The 18,279-nt window shown below is 42.7% G+C and overlaps 1 protein-coding gene and 1 non-coding gene across 32 annotated transcripts in view; both read left to right on the forward strand.

Moving 5' to 3' along the window:
• Nucleotides 1-18,279, forward strand: part of NFYC (nuclear transcription factor Y subunit gamma) — a 64,645-nt gene that overhangs the window by 34,268 nt on the left and 12,098 nt on the right. For all 31 annotated transcript variants that reach the window (XM_042246403.2, XM_060396187.1, XM_060396726.1 and 28 more), the window contains 4 exons: nucleotides 609-721; nucleotides 8,514-8,585; nucleotides 9,951-10,064; nucleotides 13,417-13,512. In XM_042246403.2, the coding sequence (XP_042102337.1) occupies nucleotides 617-721; nucleotides 8,514-8,585; nucleotides 9,951-10,064; nucleotides 13,417-13,512 (387 nt within the window). In that variant the 5' untranslated portion in view covers nucleotides 609-616. The remainder of the gene's footprint in view (nucleotides 1-608; nucleotides 722-8,513; nucleotides 8,586-9,950; nucleotides 10,065-13,416; nucleotides 13,513-18,279) is intronic.
• On the forward strand, nucleotides 17,717-17,821 carry MIR30C (microRNA mir-30c). The gene has a single exon (NR_107971.1). It is a non-coding gene; the product is annotated as a microRNA mir-30c (primary transcript).

Below are 18,279 nucleotides of genomic sequence, written 5' to 3' on the forward strand. Positions count from 1 at the left end.
AGAATAATAATAGTCAGCCCCAAAGAAATGGGACCACAGTGACTAAAACAGCAGAGTAAACTTGGCTGTTAGTTTTTAAGACTCTGGGTTTACATTTATGTACAGTATTAATCACTGGGGACTCTTAATATATGTGCTGCAGGCTGTGGCATGGAGTATGAGAAGCCACGTAGAACTTGAAGAACATTGGAGAGGATGGCATTGAAAATTATGGACAACACTAGAGCAACCAAGTACATTTTTTTTTCCTTCTCTCCAAAATAAGACATTAAAAGTCCTTGATTGACATTAGGATTTGAGTTTGGGTTTCTAGCAGTTTTATGTGTGTGTGTATATATATATATCTTTTTTTTTCTTCTAGGAATTTTAGATTTCTGATTTCAGCTTCTTGTTAGTCTCTGTGAGATAAGCTGGATGAAAGGGAAAACGTTCCTCATTTTTTGCCAAGACTTAAGTTGGTGTGAAAAACCTCTTCAGCACAATCGTATTATTATCTTCTCAGACTGAAAACCTGAATGAATGAGTGAAAACATCCACAAGGAAAGGTATAAATAGACACAAAGCCTGACTTCCTTCTGTGTAACATGTGCCGCGCGTGTGTGTTTTAGCTGCCGGGATGTCCTCAGAAGGAGGGTTTGGCGGTGCCGGCAGCAGCGACGCCCAGCAGAGCCTGCAGTCCTTCTGGCCTCGCGTCATGGAAGAAATCCGGAATTTAACAGTGGTAAGGAAGACTGAGAGACTTAACGAGCTTTGCGATGAATAACCAAAACTTAGGCTAAAGCATGTTTAATCTCAAGCACATTTACGAAGGTATAGTTCATTTCTGACCTGTGGGTAAGAAGGTGAAGATATAATTTACTTTAGGTGAGGTAACTACATGGATTTTTTTTTTTTTTTTAATTTTAGTGGCTTTCTTTAGGCCTGTGGATGCTTTGACTTGGAGATTGTTTAATGTGAGGCAGATCTTTTAGAGAATGCCTCTAAATCTCTTTTAGAGATTTAGAGAATCTTTTAGGAAAGGGCTTCCTTTCCTCCAGAAGCTGTAGCTCATTTCTGTGGCCTGAGTTAGTGGCCCTGCTAGGTTTCTAGGACCTGGTGAAAACTGCTGGGCAATTTATTCGACAACAAATCTATTGTAAGCCAGCACTCTTTCCAGGTATTAAAAGATACACTTAGATTGGGGTTTCTTAAGAACAGTATTATTGACACTTCGGGCCAGATCACTCCTTGTTGTGAGGGGCTCTTCTGTGCACTGTATGCTGTTTAGCAGCATCTCTGGCCTTTAATCACTGTAGCCGGTAGCACTGCACTTCCGGTTCTGACAACCAAAACTGTGGCTAGACACTGGCAAATGTCCCCTGGGGGCTGAAATCATCCCTGTTGAGACCCGCTGACAGAAGAAGCAAAACCCTGGCCCTTGAGGAGCTTACAATGTAATAATTACACCCAGATCATTTGTTCAGTAAGTATTTATTAAGTAGTTACTGAGTCAGGCACAGTGATGAATCTGAAGCATTAAAAGGGAGAGTATGATGTTATATCCATAATGAAGAATGTTGTGTTTGGTGCCAGTTCAGCAAATGGCTGAAGGAGCACTCTGTGAGCTATGTCATTCCTGCCCCAGCGGTTTTAGCATCCTGGCAGAGCAAATCCTGGATTCTTTCCTGATGTAGAACTCATGTTGCGATTTCTTAGACTTTCTGGTCTTTAACCTCTGACATACATGATCAGCTTTCATTTGGTCAATGAATACTTACACACCTCCTTTGGCTAGGCTAGTTATTGAGAACCACACAGGCAAAACTAGTGCCCTCACAGAACATGTATTCTGGTGGGAGAGACAGAAACAGGTAATGAACGAGTAAAATAAACAATAACTTCTCATTTCTGGGTATCCTTGTGGGTCATGTTTGTTTATATGGGGGATTTTCAGCATTTGACCTTGGTTTGGGCTTTCTCTGAGTGGCCTGTGTTCCCCGGTGGATTTCCACTGAAAAATCATTCTTCTGCAGTCTAAAGGTGGTCGTTATCAATAGTATCTTAGATATAAAGCGGAAGGGAGGGAAAAAATGGAATTATGAAGTCAGAAGTGGGGTATTTTGTATGTTCTGAGGGGATAATGTCATGGTGAAGTTTCCAGGTTTAAGTGCTGGGGTCAGCCTGGTGTAAAACTAGTGCCTTCCTGAGTTCTAGTGGGACCAGGCAGTACAGCAAGCATGTCCCAGCTTGAATGCAGAAACAGATTCAGGATCAGACAGTCGACCAGGTGAATGAACTTTAGAAGTTCAAACTCAGCACCTAGCTTTTCTGTATTTTGTTGGACTTTGAGTTTTTTTCAATTGTGGTAAAACACAACAAAATTTACCATTTTGACCATTTAAAATGTACAGTTCAGTGGTATATTCACATTGTTGTAAAACAGATCTCCAGGACTTTTTTATCCTGCGGAATTGGAGCTTTGCGCTCATGAAACAACTATCCACTTTCCCCACTCTCCAGCCCTTGGTGATCACTGTCCTGCTTTGTTTCTGTGAGTTGGCTGCTCTAGGTGCCTCATCTAAGTAGACTCATACAGTATTTGTCTTTTTGTGCCTGGCTCGTTTCACTCACTTAGCATGATGTTTTCAAGGTTCATCCATGTTGTAGCATATGACAGGATTTCTTTGTTTAGGCTGAATAATGTTTCCTTCTATATGTGTACATACCACATTTAATCTAGTCATCTGTCAGTGGGCATTTGGGTTGCTTCTGTTTCTTGCCTACAGTGAATAATGCTGCAGTGCAGAGGAATATGGGCTTTGATGTTACCCTGCTTGCTTTACTTTTCAAGTTTGATTGACATCAGAGAAGATGGTGGTGTTGACCAACTTTTTGTAGCTAGACAGCTAGTCCTTCAGAGGTTAAAAGTGGATTACTTTGAGGGATTCACTTTTAGTTCAAGTTTTATGAGTAAGGAGAAAGACCAAGGAGGAAAGTCATTTTTAATCATTCTCCTGTTGATGGCTAAAATTTTCCTTCCACATACTCTCAAGAAAAGAATCCTAGAATGCTACCATAAGTGCAAGTGAAGTTGTTCAGTCGTGTCTAGTCGTGTCTCACTCTTTGCCACCCCATGGACACCAGGCTCCTCCATCAATGGGATTTTGTAGGCAAGAGTACTGGAGTGGGTTGCCATTTCCTTCTCCAGGGAACTTCCCGACCCAGGGATCGAACCTGGGTCTCCCACATTGTAGACAGATGCTTTACTGTCTGAGCCACCAGGGAAGTCAGAATGCTACGATGGTATCTCTTAAATCAGATGCTTAGAATGATGTTTGGCTTGTAATAGTGAGTGACTCGGAGACGGCAATGGCACCCTACTCCAGTGCTCTTGCCTGGAGAATCCCATGGATGGAGGAGCCTGGTGGGCTACAGTCCATGGGGTTGCGAAGAGTCAGACACGACTGAGCGACTTCACTTTCACTTTTCACTTTCATGCACTGGAGAAGGAAATGGCAACCCACTCCAGTGTTCTTGCCTGGAGAATCCCAGGGACAGGGGAGTCTGTTGGGCTGCCGTCTGTGGGGTCGTGCAGAGTCGGACACGACTGAAGTGACTTAGCAGCAGCAGCAGCAGCAGCAGTGAGTGAATGAGTGAAAATCGCTCAGTCGTGTCCAACTCTTTGCAACCCCGTGGACTATACAGTCCATGGAATTCTCCAGGCCAGAATACTGGAGTGGATAGCTTTTCCCTTCTCCAGGGGATCTTCCCAACCCAGGGGTCAAACCCAGGTCTCCTGCATTGCAGGTGGATTCTTTACCAGCTGAGCCACAAGGGAAGCCCCAGCATGTAATAGGTGCACAGTAAATGTTCAAATAAATCATAGACTCCTCCACTTCAGATTTAGTGTGAAGCAACATAGTGCCAGGTTTGAGTGAGAATGAATCCGGTAAAGTCCCTTTGCAAAACTTTTATTTTCCCTCTGCCGATGGCAAATGAAGGCATCTGCTTCTCTGACTGAACCTCTGCCTGTGTGACGTGGCTGATATTTTAGTGTTTAGTGTGTGCCTTTGTAGAGCTCAAGCAGCACTTACAACCAGACTTCCTCAGATATGGCAGAGCCTCTTAGGCTGATACCTCAAAACGTCTACCGGATTTTTAAAAAAAATCTATGTTCAAACTATCCAAATGTAAATAAAGTTTATGAGAACACTCATAAGGTGTTGCGGTCTCTCTAAGACTGTGACAGAGGTGTTCCAAAAATAAGCAATTTGAGTTTGCTAGTCCGTGGGGTCGCAAAGAGTTGGACACAGCTGAGCGGCTAAGCACAGGTGATATAGTGCATGACATATTGGAGACTTTGGCCCCAGTTGTCTCGGTCTCGGTTCAGCAAAAGCAGTTTGTCTTTCGTCTCAGCTTGGCCATCTTGCTCTCCTCATTCTTGAAAGCTCTGCATTGTCTGTAAACCCAGGTGGTGCTCACCTCAAACTGGAGTTGATTAAAAATCATACCAAAATGATTATATACCAGGATGATCGTGTTAGATACTGTTTTCCTGCTTAGCAGAGCTCTGGGAGCAATATTAATAGACTTCTTGGCTTTAAATTTTACTCTCTAGACCTCTTTGAAAGTGGGGAAGAAAGAGCTAACTTCTGTCCTTTGCGGGGCAGGTGGGGAGGTAGTAATGCTGAATCTTAAAGAAAAATCTAATCCTCCTTCAAACTCCCTCCCTCCACCCCATTTAGCCTTCAAGTTAGCCATAATTTAATGCTTTGGTCACCTTCTTTTAATTGCCTGTTACTTCTTTTCATTCTTCAGTGTCTCCAGATTGGAAGATTACAATCAAATCAGATAACCATTTAAACGAGAACTTGGAGGTGAAGTTTGGTGGACTGCTAAAAAATAGGCCCTGTGCTGTTTGAGCCCTTCCAGTGGAACAGTGCTTCGCAGACTTTATTGTCTATATGTGAACCACATGAGCGTCATGTTGAAATAGCAGATTTTGATTTAGCAGGTTTGGAGAGGAACCTGAGATTCTGCACTTCATTCATGTTCCCAGATGATGCCATTGTGGGTCTAGGGACCTCACTTTGAGCGGCAAGGCTTTAAAGCAGTGGTCCTTAACCCTCACTGTGGATCATAGTCACCAGGGTAGTTTTCAAAAACTGTGATGCCAGGACTCCACTCCCTAGAGTTCCTGATTCAGTTAGTCTGAGGTAGAGCCCAGGCATCTTGTGTTTCAGAAGCTCCCCAAGGTGATCCTAACATGCTGTCCATGTTGAGAATCACTGCTTTTGAGAAGGTAGAATCTTGATTTTTTAGAGTGAGTGCCTGACTAGGTAGGCCTGCAAAAGATTCCTCATCATTATTTGAAACTCCAGATGTTGTTTAGTTCAGCCTGAGACCTATTGACTGTAATTTGGCTTTAAACTCTCATTGAGTGAATTCAGACTTCTTGAAGTTCAGCAGTTTCAGATGGCAACATTTTCAAACACTTCTTTGGTTGTGGTCAGGAGCACAAAGGTGTTCTGAGGGAGAATCCACTCTCCCACCTTTCTGATGTCACGCCCAAGAATAAAATGTGTCAGTTGTTATTCCACTTGCATTCGCATCAGGATAAGAAGTTAAGTGTTACTCATGTCAGTTGCGTGGTTGCCAATGACAAGGGGAGCATTGAATTGAAAGCCAGTGTACCGATCATGAAGGGGTGCCTCTCTCCAATAAGCTTGTCATAAAGCCTTACATGTGACTGGAAAGCTGGGCTGAGATTATAGAAAGCTGGGCTATTGTCAGCGATAATGAGCCACACACGCACATCTGAAGATCCTTTAAGATCTCAAGGTTTAGAGATCATGAGAAAATTTCTCACGAAAGAAAAGATGTATGGGACTTAAGTTTTTTGTAAGTTTCTTCCTCTCTTCAAGGTGGGACTATATCTTGACTTTTCCTTGTTTTTTTTTTAAATTGTAGTCTCATAAAAATTCTGAAAGTAATATTCTTTCAAGTTGGGGAAGGAGATCTTTTTATCAGCTCTGGGCTTTAGTTCAGTAATCTTAGAACAGTGTTGTGGGAATTATATTAGATGACAAAGCCAAATGAGAACACACTTGTAAGAGACCTAAATCTCGTGGTCGTAATCTTGTGCTGTGTGTATCATCCTGGGAGACCTTCCAAAGAAACTGTCATCCCTAGCGTTTTCTTTGGCATTTCTGTTTAGCATCATTTTGTGTGATACACCACACAAGAAGGAGGACCAGTGATTAATTTCTATAGTTAAATAAATGTTGTTTGTTTTTAAATCCCTTTAGGGTCTGGCCCTAAGCCAGCATTCCCTTTCCTGCTGCTCCCCTCTGTATGAGGTCATACATCTAAAACTTAAATAGGCCAGGTTTTTTGTCTCTGTGCTTCTGTGTGTGCTGTGTCCTTTGTCTGAATAACATTCACATACTTTTCCAGCAAGCAGATTTGCAGGATCCCAAGACACCATTCAGGTGTCAGCCCCTGTGTGGAACATTTGCCAACTCCACTTGCTTACTCCATCACCTCCCCGCCGCCCACCACTGCCAGTTGGTCATTTCTTTCTCTTCCCTATGGGATTTTACACCCCCATTCTAGTATAGCTTAGGTGATTATAAAATTTTTTAAGTGATAGTCTCTAAACTGTTTGACTGTTCAAAGAAAGTGAAGTCGCTCAGTCGTGTCTGACTCTTGGCGACCCCATGGACTGTAGCCTACCAGGCTCCTCTAGTCCATGGGATTTTCCAGGCAAGAATACTGGAGTGGGTTGCCATTTCCTTCTCCAGGGGATCTTCCCAACCCAGGGATTGAACCCAGGTCTCCCGCGTTGCGTGCAGACACTTTACCATCTGAGCCACCAGGGAGGCCCGGCTGTTCAAAGAAAAGTATATTTGCGTCTTCCACATAGTAGTAGGCATCATACATTTGCTATCAGTTGAGCTGCATGAAGGAACAGATGAAAGAGGAGGAGAAAAAATTAGAATGTGTCATGCTCTCTCCTTCTGGTGAAATTTTAGTAAACTGGACTTCTAAGCCTCTACCACTCCAGAGTGAGATTTTAGAGGCTTCGTGGAAAATGCTGATACTTAATTTGGAAAAGGAAAAGATTAAAAAAATGATGTTGGGGTTTTGTAGACGTCAGTGGTAGCCAAGCAGCTTGTTGCATTTGGATGGAGAAATTAGATGTCTTGGGATTTCCCTGGCAGTCCAGTGGTTGGAACGCCACGCTTCCACTGCAGGGGGTAATGGGTTCCATCCTTGGTTGGGGAACTAAGACCCTGCATGCTACAAGGTGCGGCCAAAAAAATTAGATGCCTTGGTGTACATTTTATCTTAATAGTTCCTGTTCTTCTGTATTCATAAAATAGATTCTGGGAAGGCTGATAATGTTTTTCCAAAATGCTCCACTGCCTTCTTTGACGTATAGTTGACTTTTTTATTGGTCTTGGAAAAGAAAATTCACTAATGCATGTTAATTACACCAAATCTCAAATAAGAGCTGCTTCCTCCGTAATGTGATGATGTAAATTCCCAGGTGAGCATATTGGATTTGGTGAATCACATTTCAGACCACTTATAGTATCAATCATTTGACACCTAGTGCCAGTAGGGACTTTGCTGATTTTAGCTAATCTCTGCCTTTTCAGTTTTCTTTTCTTTGCAGCTTTGAAACCCAAAATTGATTTTTATTTCTAGAATTGCATCCATCATTGGCTGTATATTTAAATACCAGTAGTATCAAAATAAAATGAAAAAGCACTTAAACCACAAGTAATTGAGTAGGGCTGATCGAAAATTCCTTTCCTAAATCCTTTCCACAGTAAAGTTAAATGGTTTCTTCCCAACTTAGTCTTGTTTGTTAAGAAAAAATTGACAGGACTACTCCTAAACAGCAGCTGATAAATTCACCCTTACCCTTTTTCCATACTCTTCTACTCCTACCCCCACCCCCAGCAGTTTTTGAAGATAGGGCCTTCGGTGCTGTGATGGGTAAGGAGCTCCTTCCTGGTTTTTGGTGTCATGTTAGTGCAAAGGTCAGAAATAGCCAGTGCCACATTGGCTGAAGAGAATGGTCACTGTGGTCGGGTATTGCTGGCACTTGCCCTTGTAGTCCTTGATTAGAAGGAAAAACTGGCAACTTGGAGAAAAACCCCTAAGGCCAGAAATCTCATTTTAATCTGCATATTGCAGACTGGTAAACTTTCTTAGGGGGGGAAATGCATTCATAATGCATCTTTATATTGTTCTGGCAAAGAACCGGGTATTTTGGGGGGTTACTTTTCATGAGGGCCCTGTTAGAAGGCATCGTAAGTTTATCCTAAAACTCTTTGTTGGAAGCTCTGCATTGGTTAAGAAGTATTTTGCTCTAGAGCTTGTGTTTTCTTAATTTCATTTGTGATTTCTCTCCTGCCGTATTTTCTAAAAGGAGGGACTAAATCAACCAGGGGGTTTCATGCTGCCTGTCACATCCTATTAATTATTCCTACCATTTATGTACCTCTTGTTACTCATTTCAGAAAGATTTCCGAGTACAGGAACTCCCACTGGCTCGTATTAAGAAGATTATGAAACTGGATGAAGATGTGAAGGTGAATTCACATTCATTTTTATTATTCATATTGGAAGTAAAGCAATGGGAAGATTATTGCTTATTTCTCTAGAGCTCAAAGTTTAATTAAACAAAAATAAAAGTAGTATTGTCTGTTGGTTTTGTATTTGGTTCCTCTCTAAAATTGTTAAGTGAGCTGAAATTGAACAGTTTTAATTATTGTATGGTACTTTTCTGAAAATTGGGAGTATCCTGTTTGCTAGCTGTTGAAATCCAAGCTACTGAGTATTTGTTTTTTGAATTGCCTGATTCTTTCCACTGTGTAGCGTAAACGTGTATCATCATGTCAGCAGAACAGTGACGTCTTCCTGGCATCTTATTGCAGTCTCTAGTTAGTTGATCCGAGCTCTGAGAAATGTCTGATAATGATATTGCACTTGTTCTAACTTTTCAGTCTGTGAGTTGTTTTACACAGCTTATGCTTGTGAGAGGGTTTACTTGGGTTGACCATTTTTGTATTCCTAGGAGTCCACCTCCTATTACAGTTCTCTCAAGAAGAGAGCAACTCTCTCCACTCCGAATTAATAGTTTTCTGTATTTGTATAGAAAGCTAACAGTTTGCAGCAGTTTTCCTTTTTATTAGCTTACTTCCTCATAGTAACCATGTGAGAGTTCACAGGATAAGAGTTACTAGTTTCACCATCCTGTAGATGTGTGAATAGACACAAAGAGGTTAAAAGTGACTCACCTAGAGTTGGAGAACCAAGATCCCAGTTCTTACCTCCTGCTTCCTTAACTCTGTCCCAGACTACCTCTGACCACCTCGCGAAGGCTGCACAGGGTCCAGAGCTTTGTTTGAACTTTGAATTCAGATTCGGCAAGGCAGCTTCCATTACTTAAGGACTTACTATGTGCCAGGCACTTTTACATACATTATCTCATTTGATTCCCACAGCAACCCTGGAAAGTTGTTACCTCTTTTTCACTATGTAAAAAGTAAAGCCAAGAAGGATGAGAAGCTGGAGATTTTCTCTGAATCCATTGGCACTCATTATCTTTCCCCACATTATCTCCTTTTGGATTAGGACCTAAATCCTTCCACTTACTGGCTCTGTGTCTATAGGCAAGTCACTTCACCTCTCCTAAATCCTAGTTTCTCTGAAAGGCTTTTATGAGAGAAAGAAAGTACATGGAAGGTACTAGATAAATAACCTTTCTCCCTCTTCCCTTCTTCTGTGTGCTCCCTGCTTTGTCCCTGCTTTGTCTTGGAATCTCTTGAGGCGACTCCCTTCTTGTTCTCTAGGCCTTGCCCCATAGCCCATTGGCAGGACATGAGATAAGGGACAAACTGACTGGTTTGAATGACTTGCTGGTGATTGACAGGGAGGGCCTACATCTGTTGCAGATGATCAGTGCTGAAGCCCCTGTGTTGTTTGCCAAGGCAGCCCAGATTTTTATCACAGAGTTGACTCTTCGAGCCTGGATCCACACAGAGGATAACAAGCGCCGGACTCTTCAGGTAATGTTGTAGAAAATTAGGCAAGCAGCTGCCTTTGCCTTTTTCTCTTGCATGGCTTTGGACCAGAGATTGTTCTTTCCTAGACCTCTCTCAAACTGATGTGTTTAACTGGCATCTTCCTCTACTGGTGGGAGGCAGGCAGACCTTATGGCCAAGATAGTATGTATTTTGCAACCAGGAATGTTAATTTCCAACTTCCCTATTTGTTACAGTTCAGTGACTGAACTTTGTACTTGGTGAGCTCTCACTGTAAACAGAGGCTAAAGTGATTATTTATCTATCTCCAGATCTAAACAGCTTCCACTTGGAAGCCTTGAGAGTCTGCAGGAAAGAACAGTCCCAGGAAGAATAGTCTCACTAACCTCTTTAGCATTTTTGTTCCTTCTCTGTTTTCCTGGGAATCCTTTCCTTCTTTCTTGTTTCTTTTTTTGTTTTAATCCAGCAAATCACTTTCTTATTGTATGAAGACCCCTTAGTCATTGGCTGTACAGACCCTCCACTCAACACCCAGGCCCTTTCTTAGAGGAAAGATTTCCCAGACATAGGAGGAAAAGTATGGCAGATACAGCAGTGCCAGTATTTTAACAGCAAAGCCAAGGAACTACATTATGTTTTCTTTGTTTCTCTTTATCTCCAAAATTGAAAATGCATGCTTTTGTTCATTTATTCTGCAGATATTAAATGAATACCCACGGTGTGCCACGCACTGTTCTAAGCCCTGGGAATTAATACACAAAACAGACAGAGATTCCTACCCTTAGAAATTCTATAGTCTCGCACAGCTAGATATTGAAAACTTACTTTATGTTGTCTTGGAGGAGGACTATGGATCTAGAGAGATCTAATTAAAGCTACCTTCAGGATCAATTCAGATTTGAAAAGTAAAATGGGCAAAGCACTTGAACAGGGCCTTCAAAAAGGAAGACACCTAAATGACCAACAACAAAAAGGTTTACCACAAAAAGGTATGCAACATCATTTGTCATCTGGGAAATACAAATTAAAACCACAGTGAGATACTGGTTTGTACCCGCTGCTGCTGCTGCTAAGTCACTTCAGTCATGTCTGACTCTGTGCGACCCCATAGACAGCAGCCCACCAGGCTCCCCCGTCCCTGGGGTTTTCCAGGCAAGAGTACTGGAGTGGGGTGCCATTGCCTTCTCCGTTGTACCCACTAGAATGGCTAAAATAAAATAGACTGACAGTACCGAGTGTTGACAAGAAAGTGAAATGACGGAAACTCATTTATTGCTGGTTAGAATGTAAAGTGGTATGATCACCTTGGAAAACTATTTAGCACTTTCTAATAAAAGGCTATTCCTTAATCTCAGACCCAGCCATTCCACTCTTACATGTACTCCCAAAAGTGTGGACATTCTTGTATAAGACTGTTAGTAACAACCTTGTTGATAATAGCCAAAACCTAGAAATAGCTCAAATATCCATGAAGATGTAAATCTATTAACAAATAGATTTATTCTTAAAATGGATGACTACTCAACAGTCAGAGAAGCAAACTGTTTATTCATGCAGCAATGTGGATGAATCTCAATCATATTTAAGCAAAAGAGGAAAAAATGACACAGCACATGATCTCGTATACTGTCATCGTCTATGGAGATAAGAATCAGAGTTGTGGTTGCCTCAGATTGGTAAGGGAAGGAAGTTGACTGGAAAGGAATAGAAGGAAACTTTGTATGTTCTTATATGGGTGATAGCTACCGGGTGTATATATTTATTCAGATTCATTAAGCTGGGTATTTAAAGTTTCTCTGGCTTTTTTGTTTTGTTTTTTTTTTAATAAATATGATAATTGGTAAAATATTAGCATTAAAAAAGGCAAAATAAAAATGTTTAAAAGACCCATTTAAGTATATCTGTTTCCAAAATTCTGTAGAATGCTTTAGTATATGTCTAAAAGTGATTGATCATTTATTTTTTTCTTCCCCTCATTCTGTCCATAGATGAGCCATCTGGGTAGCTTGAGTAGGTGACATCATCATGAATGTGATACTATATTGTACTAATCTTAAATGAGACCTGGCACCCTTAATATGTGCCCTGCCTCTGTTGGGAGGGTTTATTATCAGGCTGGTGGTTGGCAAGAAGGTCGGACTGGAGTTTTGCATTTCAGTGGCTCGGGGCCATCACAGACAAGGGAAGGGGAAAAAGACAAAAAAGAAAACAGAAAATTTCCATCCCCTCCTATTTTACCTGATGAGTCGCCTTTTAACTGTGATATATAGAGCTTGCTAAGGATTTCTGTTAGCATGTTGACTTTTCCCTCCAACATTTTATTATGAAAAAATTTAACCATAAGCAAAGTTTACAGTGAACATCTGTGTAACTCACCACCTAGATCCTACCATTGACACTTTACTCTTTTTAGTCCCATATTTGTCCTTCCCTCTGTCCACCAAATCATCTGGTTTTAAATGCATTTAAAACTTTTCATTCCCCTGAACACTTAATATGTGTATCACTTATTAGAGTTCTCTATTTTTTTTCTTTTGCTTTATAATTGTCCTGCAATGAAGTACACAAACCTTAAGCATACATAGCTTGTTGGTTCTTAATTTTAAAATGTTTTAATTTTATTACTTAAAGAAAGGGAATGTCACTCTTAGAAAGAACCTCATCAGAGCAGGCCTTGGTTTCAGTAGCATTAGTCAGCTGACTCATGTTCTCTTCCCCCCAGCCCCTACTCTAGTGGCTTCAGATTTCCAGTATTCATATCATGTTAAACAATATTTAAACTGTGAATTTGACATTGTCATTTTGAATTTCAAAATAAAAATTGTAATCTTGTAGAAACTAACATATATAGATCCAATGACTAGAAAAATATTGTAAAAAATTACTGAAATAGGATTTCAGCTGAGAGATTCAAAATAGATTATAAACTACATGGGAACCAAAGAGTCAAAATATTATTTAGGGGCTTAAAAGGTTATAAGGTTGAGTAATAGCCTAACTTTGCTAACCACAGAATGACCAGAAACCTGTCGGTTGATGCGGCTAGATTTGCACGAATGTGTCTGGAGGGTGATAATCTTAACAGTTGTGGGGAAGGCCTTGGGGCAGGATCTAGCAGAGGTGTCAATAGTTGGAGACTCAAATGTCTAGTCTGTGGAGTATGAGCTATATGAATCTCTTTTTTGGTCAGTGTTTATCCATCATTTGAAGTTTGTAAGAGTTTGGGTGTGCTCTTTTTGGCTCTAGGCTTGGCCATTGGTCTTTAGTTTGCCTTAGAAGTCATCATCTTAACCTTACTTGTAGCTTGGAGAGTAGAAAGCCAGGTAAACTAGCTTCTCCCCAAGTTAATTTTTCACCCTGCTTTTCTTTGTTACAGAGAAATGATATCGCCATGGCGATTACAAAATTTGATCAGTTTGACTTTCTCATCGATATTGTTCCAAGAGATGAGCTGAAACCACCGAAGCGTCAGGTGAGCTGGGAGGGCATTGACGACGAGAGGGTGCCTTGCATCCTGGTATCAGACGATCTCCATTTCCTCTGTCAGCACAAAACATTTGCTCTTCTTTTGCTTCTCTTTCTCTAGACCAGATCCATCCTTAACATCTCCTGTTACTCATTTAGGGATACTTTTAACTCAGTGCCCCTGAGGTGGTGTCTCAGTGAAAATAGACAAAACGAAAAGTGAAGACGAGTTACAGCAGTAAAGTGTAGCTCATTTCGGAGTATCCTAGGAAGTCTAGCAGAGCTCTTAATCTGGGATGGGAGAACAGGTTAAGGAGTTTAGATTTCCAGGAAGCAGCTTCTGTGTGTGCATAGTTGTGTCTGAAGGGAGTGGACTTGGTTTTCTCTTGCTCTGGATTGTGGTTCTCTACGCAGCGTGCTGGCTGCACATTAGAATCACCTGTTAAAGAGTTTTTAAAAATACCAGTGCCCAGGCTCTGCCCCCTACACTGGCTGAAACAGAATCTGCAAGGGGGAGGCTCAGGCATCAGTCCTTTTTAAAGCTCTCCAGATGCTTTTAATGTGCAACCAGATTTGAGAACCTCCACTTAAACTTTCTCTAAGCAGTGACGAGAAGGAATGTGTCTGCCTTTCCTGCTCTTCTCTCTGCTCCTCTCCAGAGGTCACACTATTGTTTTTCAGCACTTTGGGTGCATAAAGCTCTTAATTGCAATTTTGATAGATCCCTCTCCTGTGTTGCTCATCATTTTAGGCATGCAGGTTGCATGATATCATGATATCACTGGATATAGTAGAGATACTTGGAATAGTGGCAGAGTCTGGCAGGAGCAAAGCTGAGCCTTGATCTGCTTGCTTTGTTTTTGTTAATAAAATTTTCAGTGTTTTTAATGAATTATTTCATAGTATATTATCCTTAAAAGTAGGAGTCATTCAGTAATGACCATTCTCCTGTGCTGTCTCATGTTGATAACCAGTAAGAGAGTGTAGAAGAAGTGGGCATCTTTAACGACCTTTGTAATTACAACCCTGCCTGGGGACCTTTGGGTTAGCAAGCCCTCTGCACCTCCTTCCTAGCACGGGGTACCTCACTGCGTCTCCGTTCTTCTGGGCAGTCTTTGCTACTGTAAACATCCTTGACTGGAAGCTGTAAGGCGTTGCAAGGAGCTTTCAGTCGGATGTTTACAGCGGCAGGCTGCCACGGTCATCCCGCTGCACGTGGCCTTTGAAACACTGCAGGTTTGTGCCCACGGCTCAGTTCCTCCTCTGGGTGCTTCCCTCCCCTCTGAGAAGTCACTACAAGAAGAACTCAGACCACTTCTCTTTCTTCAAAACAGTTGATACCACTCTCCCTGTGGGAATTTGTTTCAGAAGCCCCCTTTAAAAACAAGGTGGTGAGCTCTGTGACAGAATCAGGCCTTGCTCAGGCTCCTTGCATCAGCTCCTGCTTGTTCCCGGTGGGCTGCCTGCCAAGCCAACTGGCCAGAGAGAATGGTCGTGTCCTCTCCATTCCTCCAGTGTCCTCAGTGCTTGACGCTCCTAGGGTATCAGAGAGCTCCTTGTTACATCCTAGCCTGACTCTGAATGCTATGATCCATCTCCTTTAAAGTGTGTCTAGCTGAGACAGCTCCTTGCTGCCTGGGTTCAGTTCTTTGCAGGCGTTCAGGCCATTGATTGGCATCCTGTTCGGGACAGCTGCTGCCTGGCCTTTTTTGAAAGGTTGAGATTGCCGAAAGCTGGCCTGAAGTTCTAAGATAGCACTTTTAGTCCTCTGTAGACCTGAAGTTTTCCCAAGCTCCAAATTGGCTGGAAGCTTCCTTAAGTCTTTTAAAAGTGCCTACTCTCCAGAACTCACCCTTTCTGAAGGAAGCAGCAATTCATTCTTGCTACTGAAGCACATGTGCTTTTGGGGGCTGGCTGCGCAGCACTGTGGTGATAGCCCTAGGAGGCGATGCTGCTCATGCTCTGGCGTTGTTTATCAGACTCCACTGCTGAAGAGATTCCAAGAGCAAGCACTCTGCTTGGGGAGGCCACTGCTAAGCTGGGCAAGTGCCCCATCCTGGATTGATCCAGTCATTCAGAGATTGTTCTAGCAGAGGGGGCATCTTCCCGCTGCTGGGGAGAGAAACGAGCCAGAAATACTGAGTTGTTGATCTAAGGTCCTTGACTTCTCAAAGATGCTTGGGGATGTCTCTTGTTCTTTGGTGAAGCAAGTAAAGACTACTCAAGCAGGAGAGAGTTGAGGCCTGACTTTTACCCCATAAAGCTATGAGTTGAAAGTTCCTGCTCATTAAAATGTCATTTCCTCTTCACCCATTTCTTTAAACCAAGCATAATCACTCCCTTTCTAGCTTGACCTCCATTGGCAGAATAAGTCTTCTAATGCAGAAGAAGCTTAGATATGCTTCCTTCCATTCCAGTGATTTGAGAGCTGACATGCCTGTCCTCATAAGGCAAACCTTGGTGCCTCTATTTGATACTCACAGAGTGTCCCAGACATTGCCTAGTTCATAAACAGCTTAAGGGTACTGTAGGCAGCATAGGAGAAGCTCTTTACATGTTCTCACAGCTTTTGGCAAAGGATATTTTAGCTTCTGAAAGTGGTAAAGTGTTTGCTATTCTTCTGGCAAAAGGACAGTATTCACTTGCAGATTCGCCGTAGTCAAGGATAACTGGAGACAGAACAGTCACAGGCCAAGGGCTGGTGAAGGCCAGGGGCTCCCTATTCCTCAAGACTTCCTACAGGTTAGTTCTGGAGTTCTTAGTCCCCTATGCTCATTCATCACCCAAGAGCTTTTTCAAGTTATGCTTGGACTTTAATGGTTAATGTTTTTTATAAAATGGGAAGGGAGTTTTGAGTGGGAAAATAAATTCATTGAACGTATTTCAGGAGTCTTGAATAGTTGGCTTTGTTTCTTGGCTAAGGAGGATATCAGTATTAACCCCTGTCATAGCCAAGATCTAGTTGACTAGTGGACCTTTATTTATCATGGTGAGAAATTAGAGTTGAAATGGAGATAATGTCACAGTTAAGTTGTTCTGGAATCTAAGACCTAGATGCAAATAAAAGGGGGCTTCCTTTTTCTTCTCCCTCAGCATGATCATGTCCAGGGTTCATTACTGTTTGGGCCTGAAGCACAGAATATGTTAACTTAGAAAGTTGGTTCCTGTTGAAGGGCTAGCTTAGAAACCCAGAGTGTTTAAAGTGTCTGCCTAGACTGGGTGAATAGCCATCAGGGAACCTTGCACACTGAGATCCAAGTTTCTCAGAAGCTAGATCTCCGCAGTCCTAGTTTTAGTATCCTGGGCCCCCAGTTCCCCAGAAGCAAAAGAGTACCCAGCCCCATCCTACAGTGGACAAAAGTGTATCCCCACACGGCTGCAGAATCCTAGAGGGAGCAAGAGTTTAGGGGTTCTTGTCTATTGCTGACAGTTGTTGGGTTCAGGAGTGTTTGTCATACTCCCAGCTTGGGTTAGGGCTTCCTTGGTGGCTCAGCCAGTAAAGAATCCACCTGCAGTGCAGGAGACCTGGGTTCAATCCCTTTGCCAGGAAGATCCCGTGAAGAAGAGAAGGGCAACCCACTCTACTATTCTCGCTTGGAAAATCCCATGGACAGAGGAACCTGGTGGGCTGCAGATCATGAGGTCACAAACAGTCAGATGTGACTGAGCGACTTAAGCATGCACGCAGCTTGGGTTTGAAAAAAAAATACCTTCCTACCTCCAATTGTCTGCCCGGCCCTATGAATTCATTTATCATTTAGTACCTGCTTATTGAGTGCCTGAAAGGAGAATGGTAATAGGGACAGTAGGGGGCAAGAGAGATCGAGGCTTTGCCTTCATAGGCTTGTCATTCTAGCAGGGAGGGTAGTGAATTTGACCAGCAAGTGCAAAAAGGTTTCATGAGAAAAGAACTGTGGAAGCACAGATTGGAGATAGGGTCAGTACCAACCGTGTATGTCCTTTTGGGGAGCTTTGAGGCAATCCACAGGGTCTCTGCCTTGGAGAAGTCTTTTCCTCTTTCCTTGAGCCTGAAAAACTTAGTTCAGGGCACAGAAGTGAGTAAATGTAGCTGATATTTTGCTCAGCCAGCCGAGTGGCTGTATGTTTGTACTGTTTCTGTTGTCCCAGGCAGGGATTCTGTGTGTCGCAGGGCCGTCCGGAGCAGATGCCGATCTCTGTCAGTGGTCAGGGGCCGACCAACCCCGGACCCTCAGACTGTAACCATGCCGTAGTGTGTGTAAACATCCTACACTCTCAGCTGTGAGCTCGAGGTGGCTGGGAGAGGGTTGTTTACTCCTTCTGCCATGGAAAACGTCTGCTGAAGAAGGAACAGTCTCTTCACCCAGCAGGTCGGCCAGAATGCAACCTCCCTAGTCAGCCAAGGCAGCACCCCAGTGGAGAGCTGTCCCTCGGGCCCCCTGGGTTGCTGGATAGACACGACCTTAGTGACCACCGAGCTCTCGACATGCTGTGAAAAGCTGGGCTCTTGCCTACCAGCGTTCTTGGTCCTGACATTTGCTTCTGAATTTCCAACCCAGAAAAAGCCCTGTGTCCCTTTCCCCTGCTCTTTTCCTCCAGAGGTGGTGCGGGAATGAAATAAGGAGAGTGCTGCTTATTTGGGAGTTTGGGAGCCAGCCTGAGTGTTTGGGGTACTTGCAATTAGCACTGTTCTCAGATCACGGGCCTTGACAGCATTTACTGACAAGCACTGCCAGTGCGTGGTTTTTAGTTACGGTAATTATTTGCCTATTTGCAACTCATCACGCAATGGGTG

This window comes from Ovis aries, chromosome 1 (genome assembly GCF_016772045.2).
Source record: "Ovis aries strain OAR_USU_Benz2616 breed Rambouillet chromosome 1, ARS-UI_Ramb_v3.0, whole genome shotgun sequence".
NCBI lineage: Eukaryota > Metazoa > Chordata > Mammalia > Artiodactyla > Bovidae > Ovis > Ovis aries.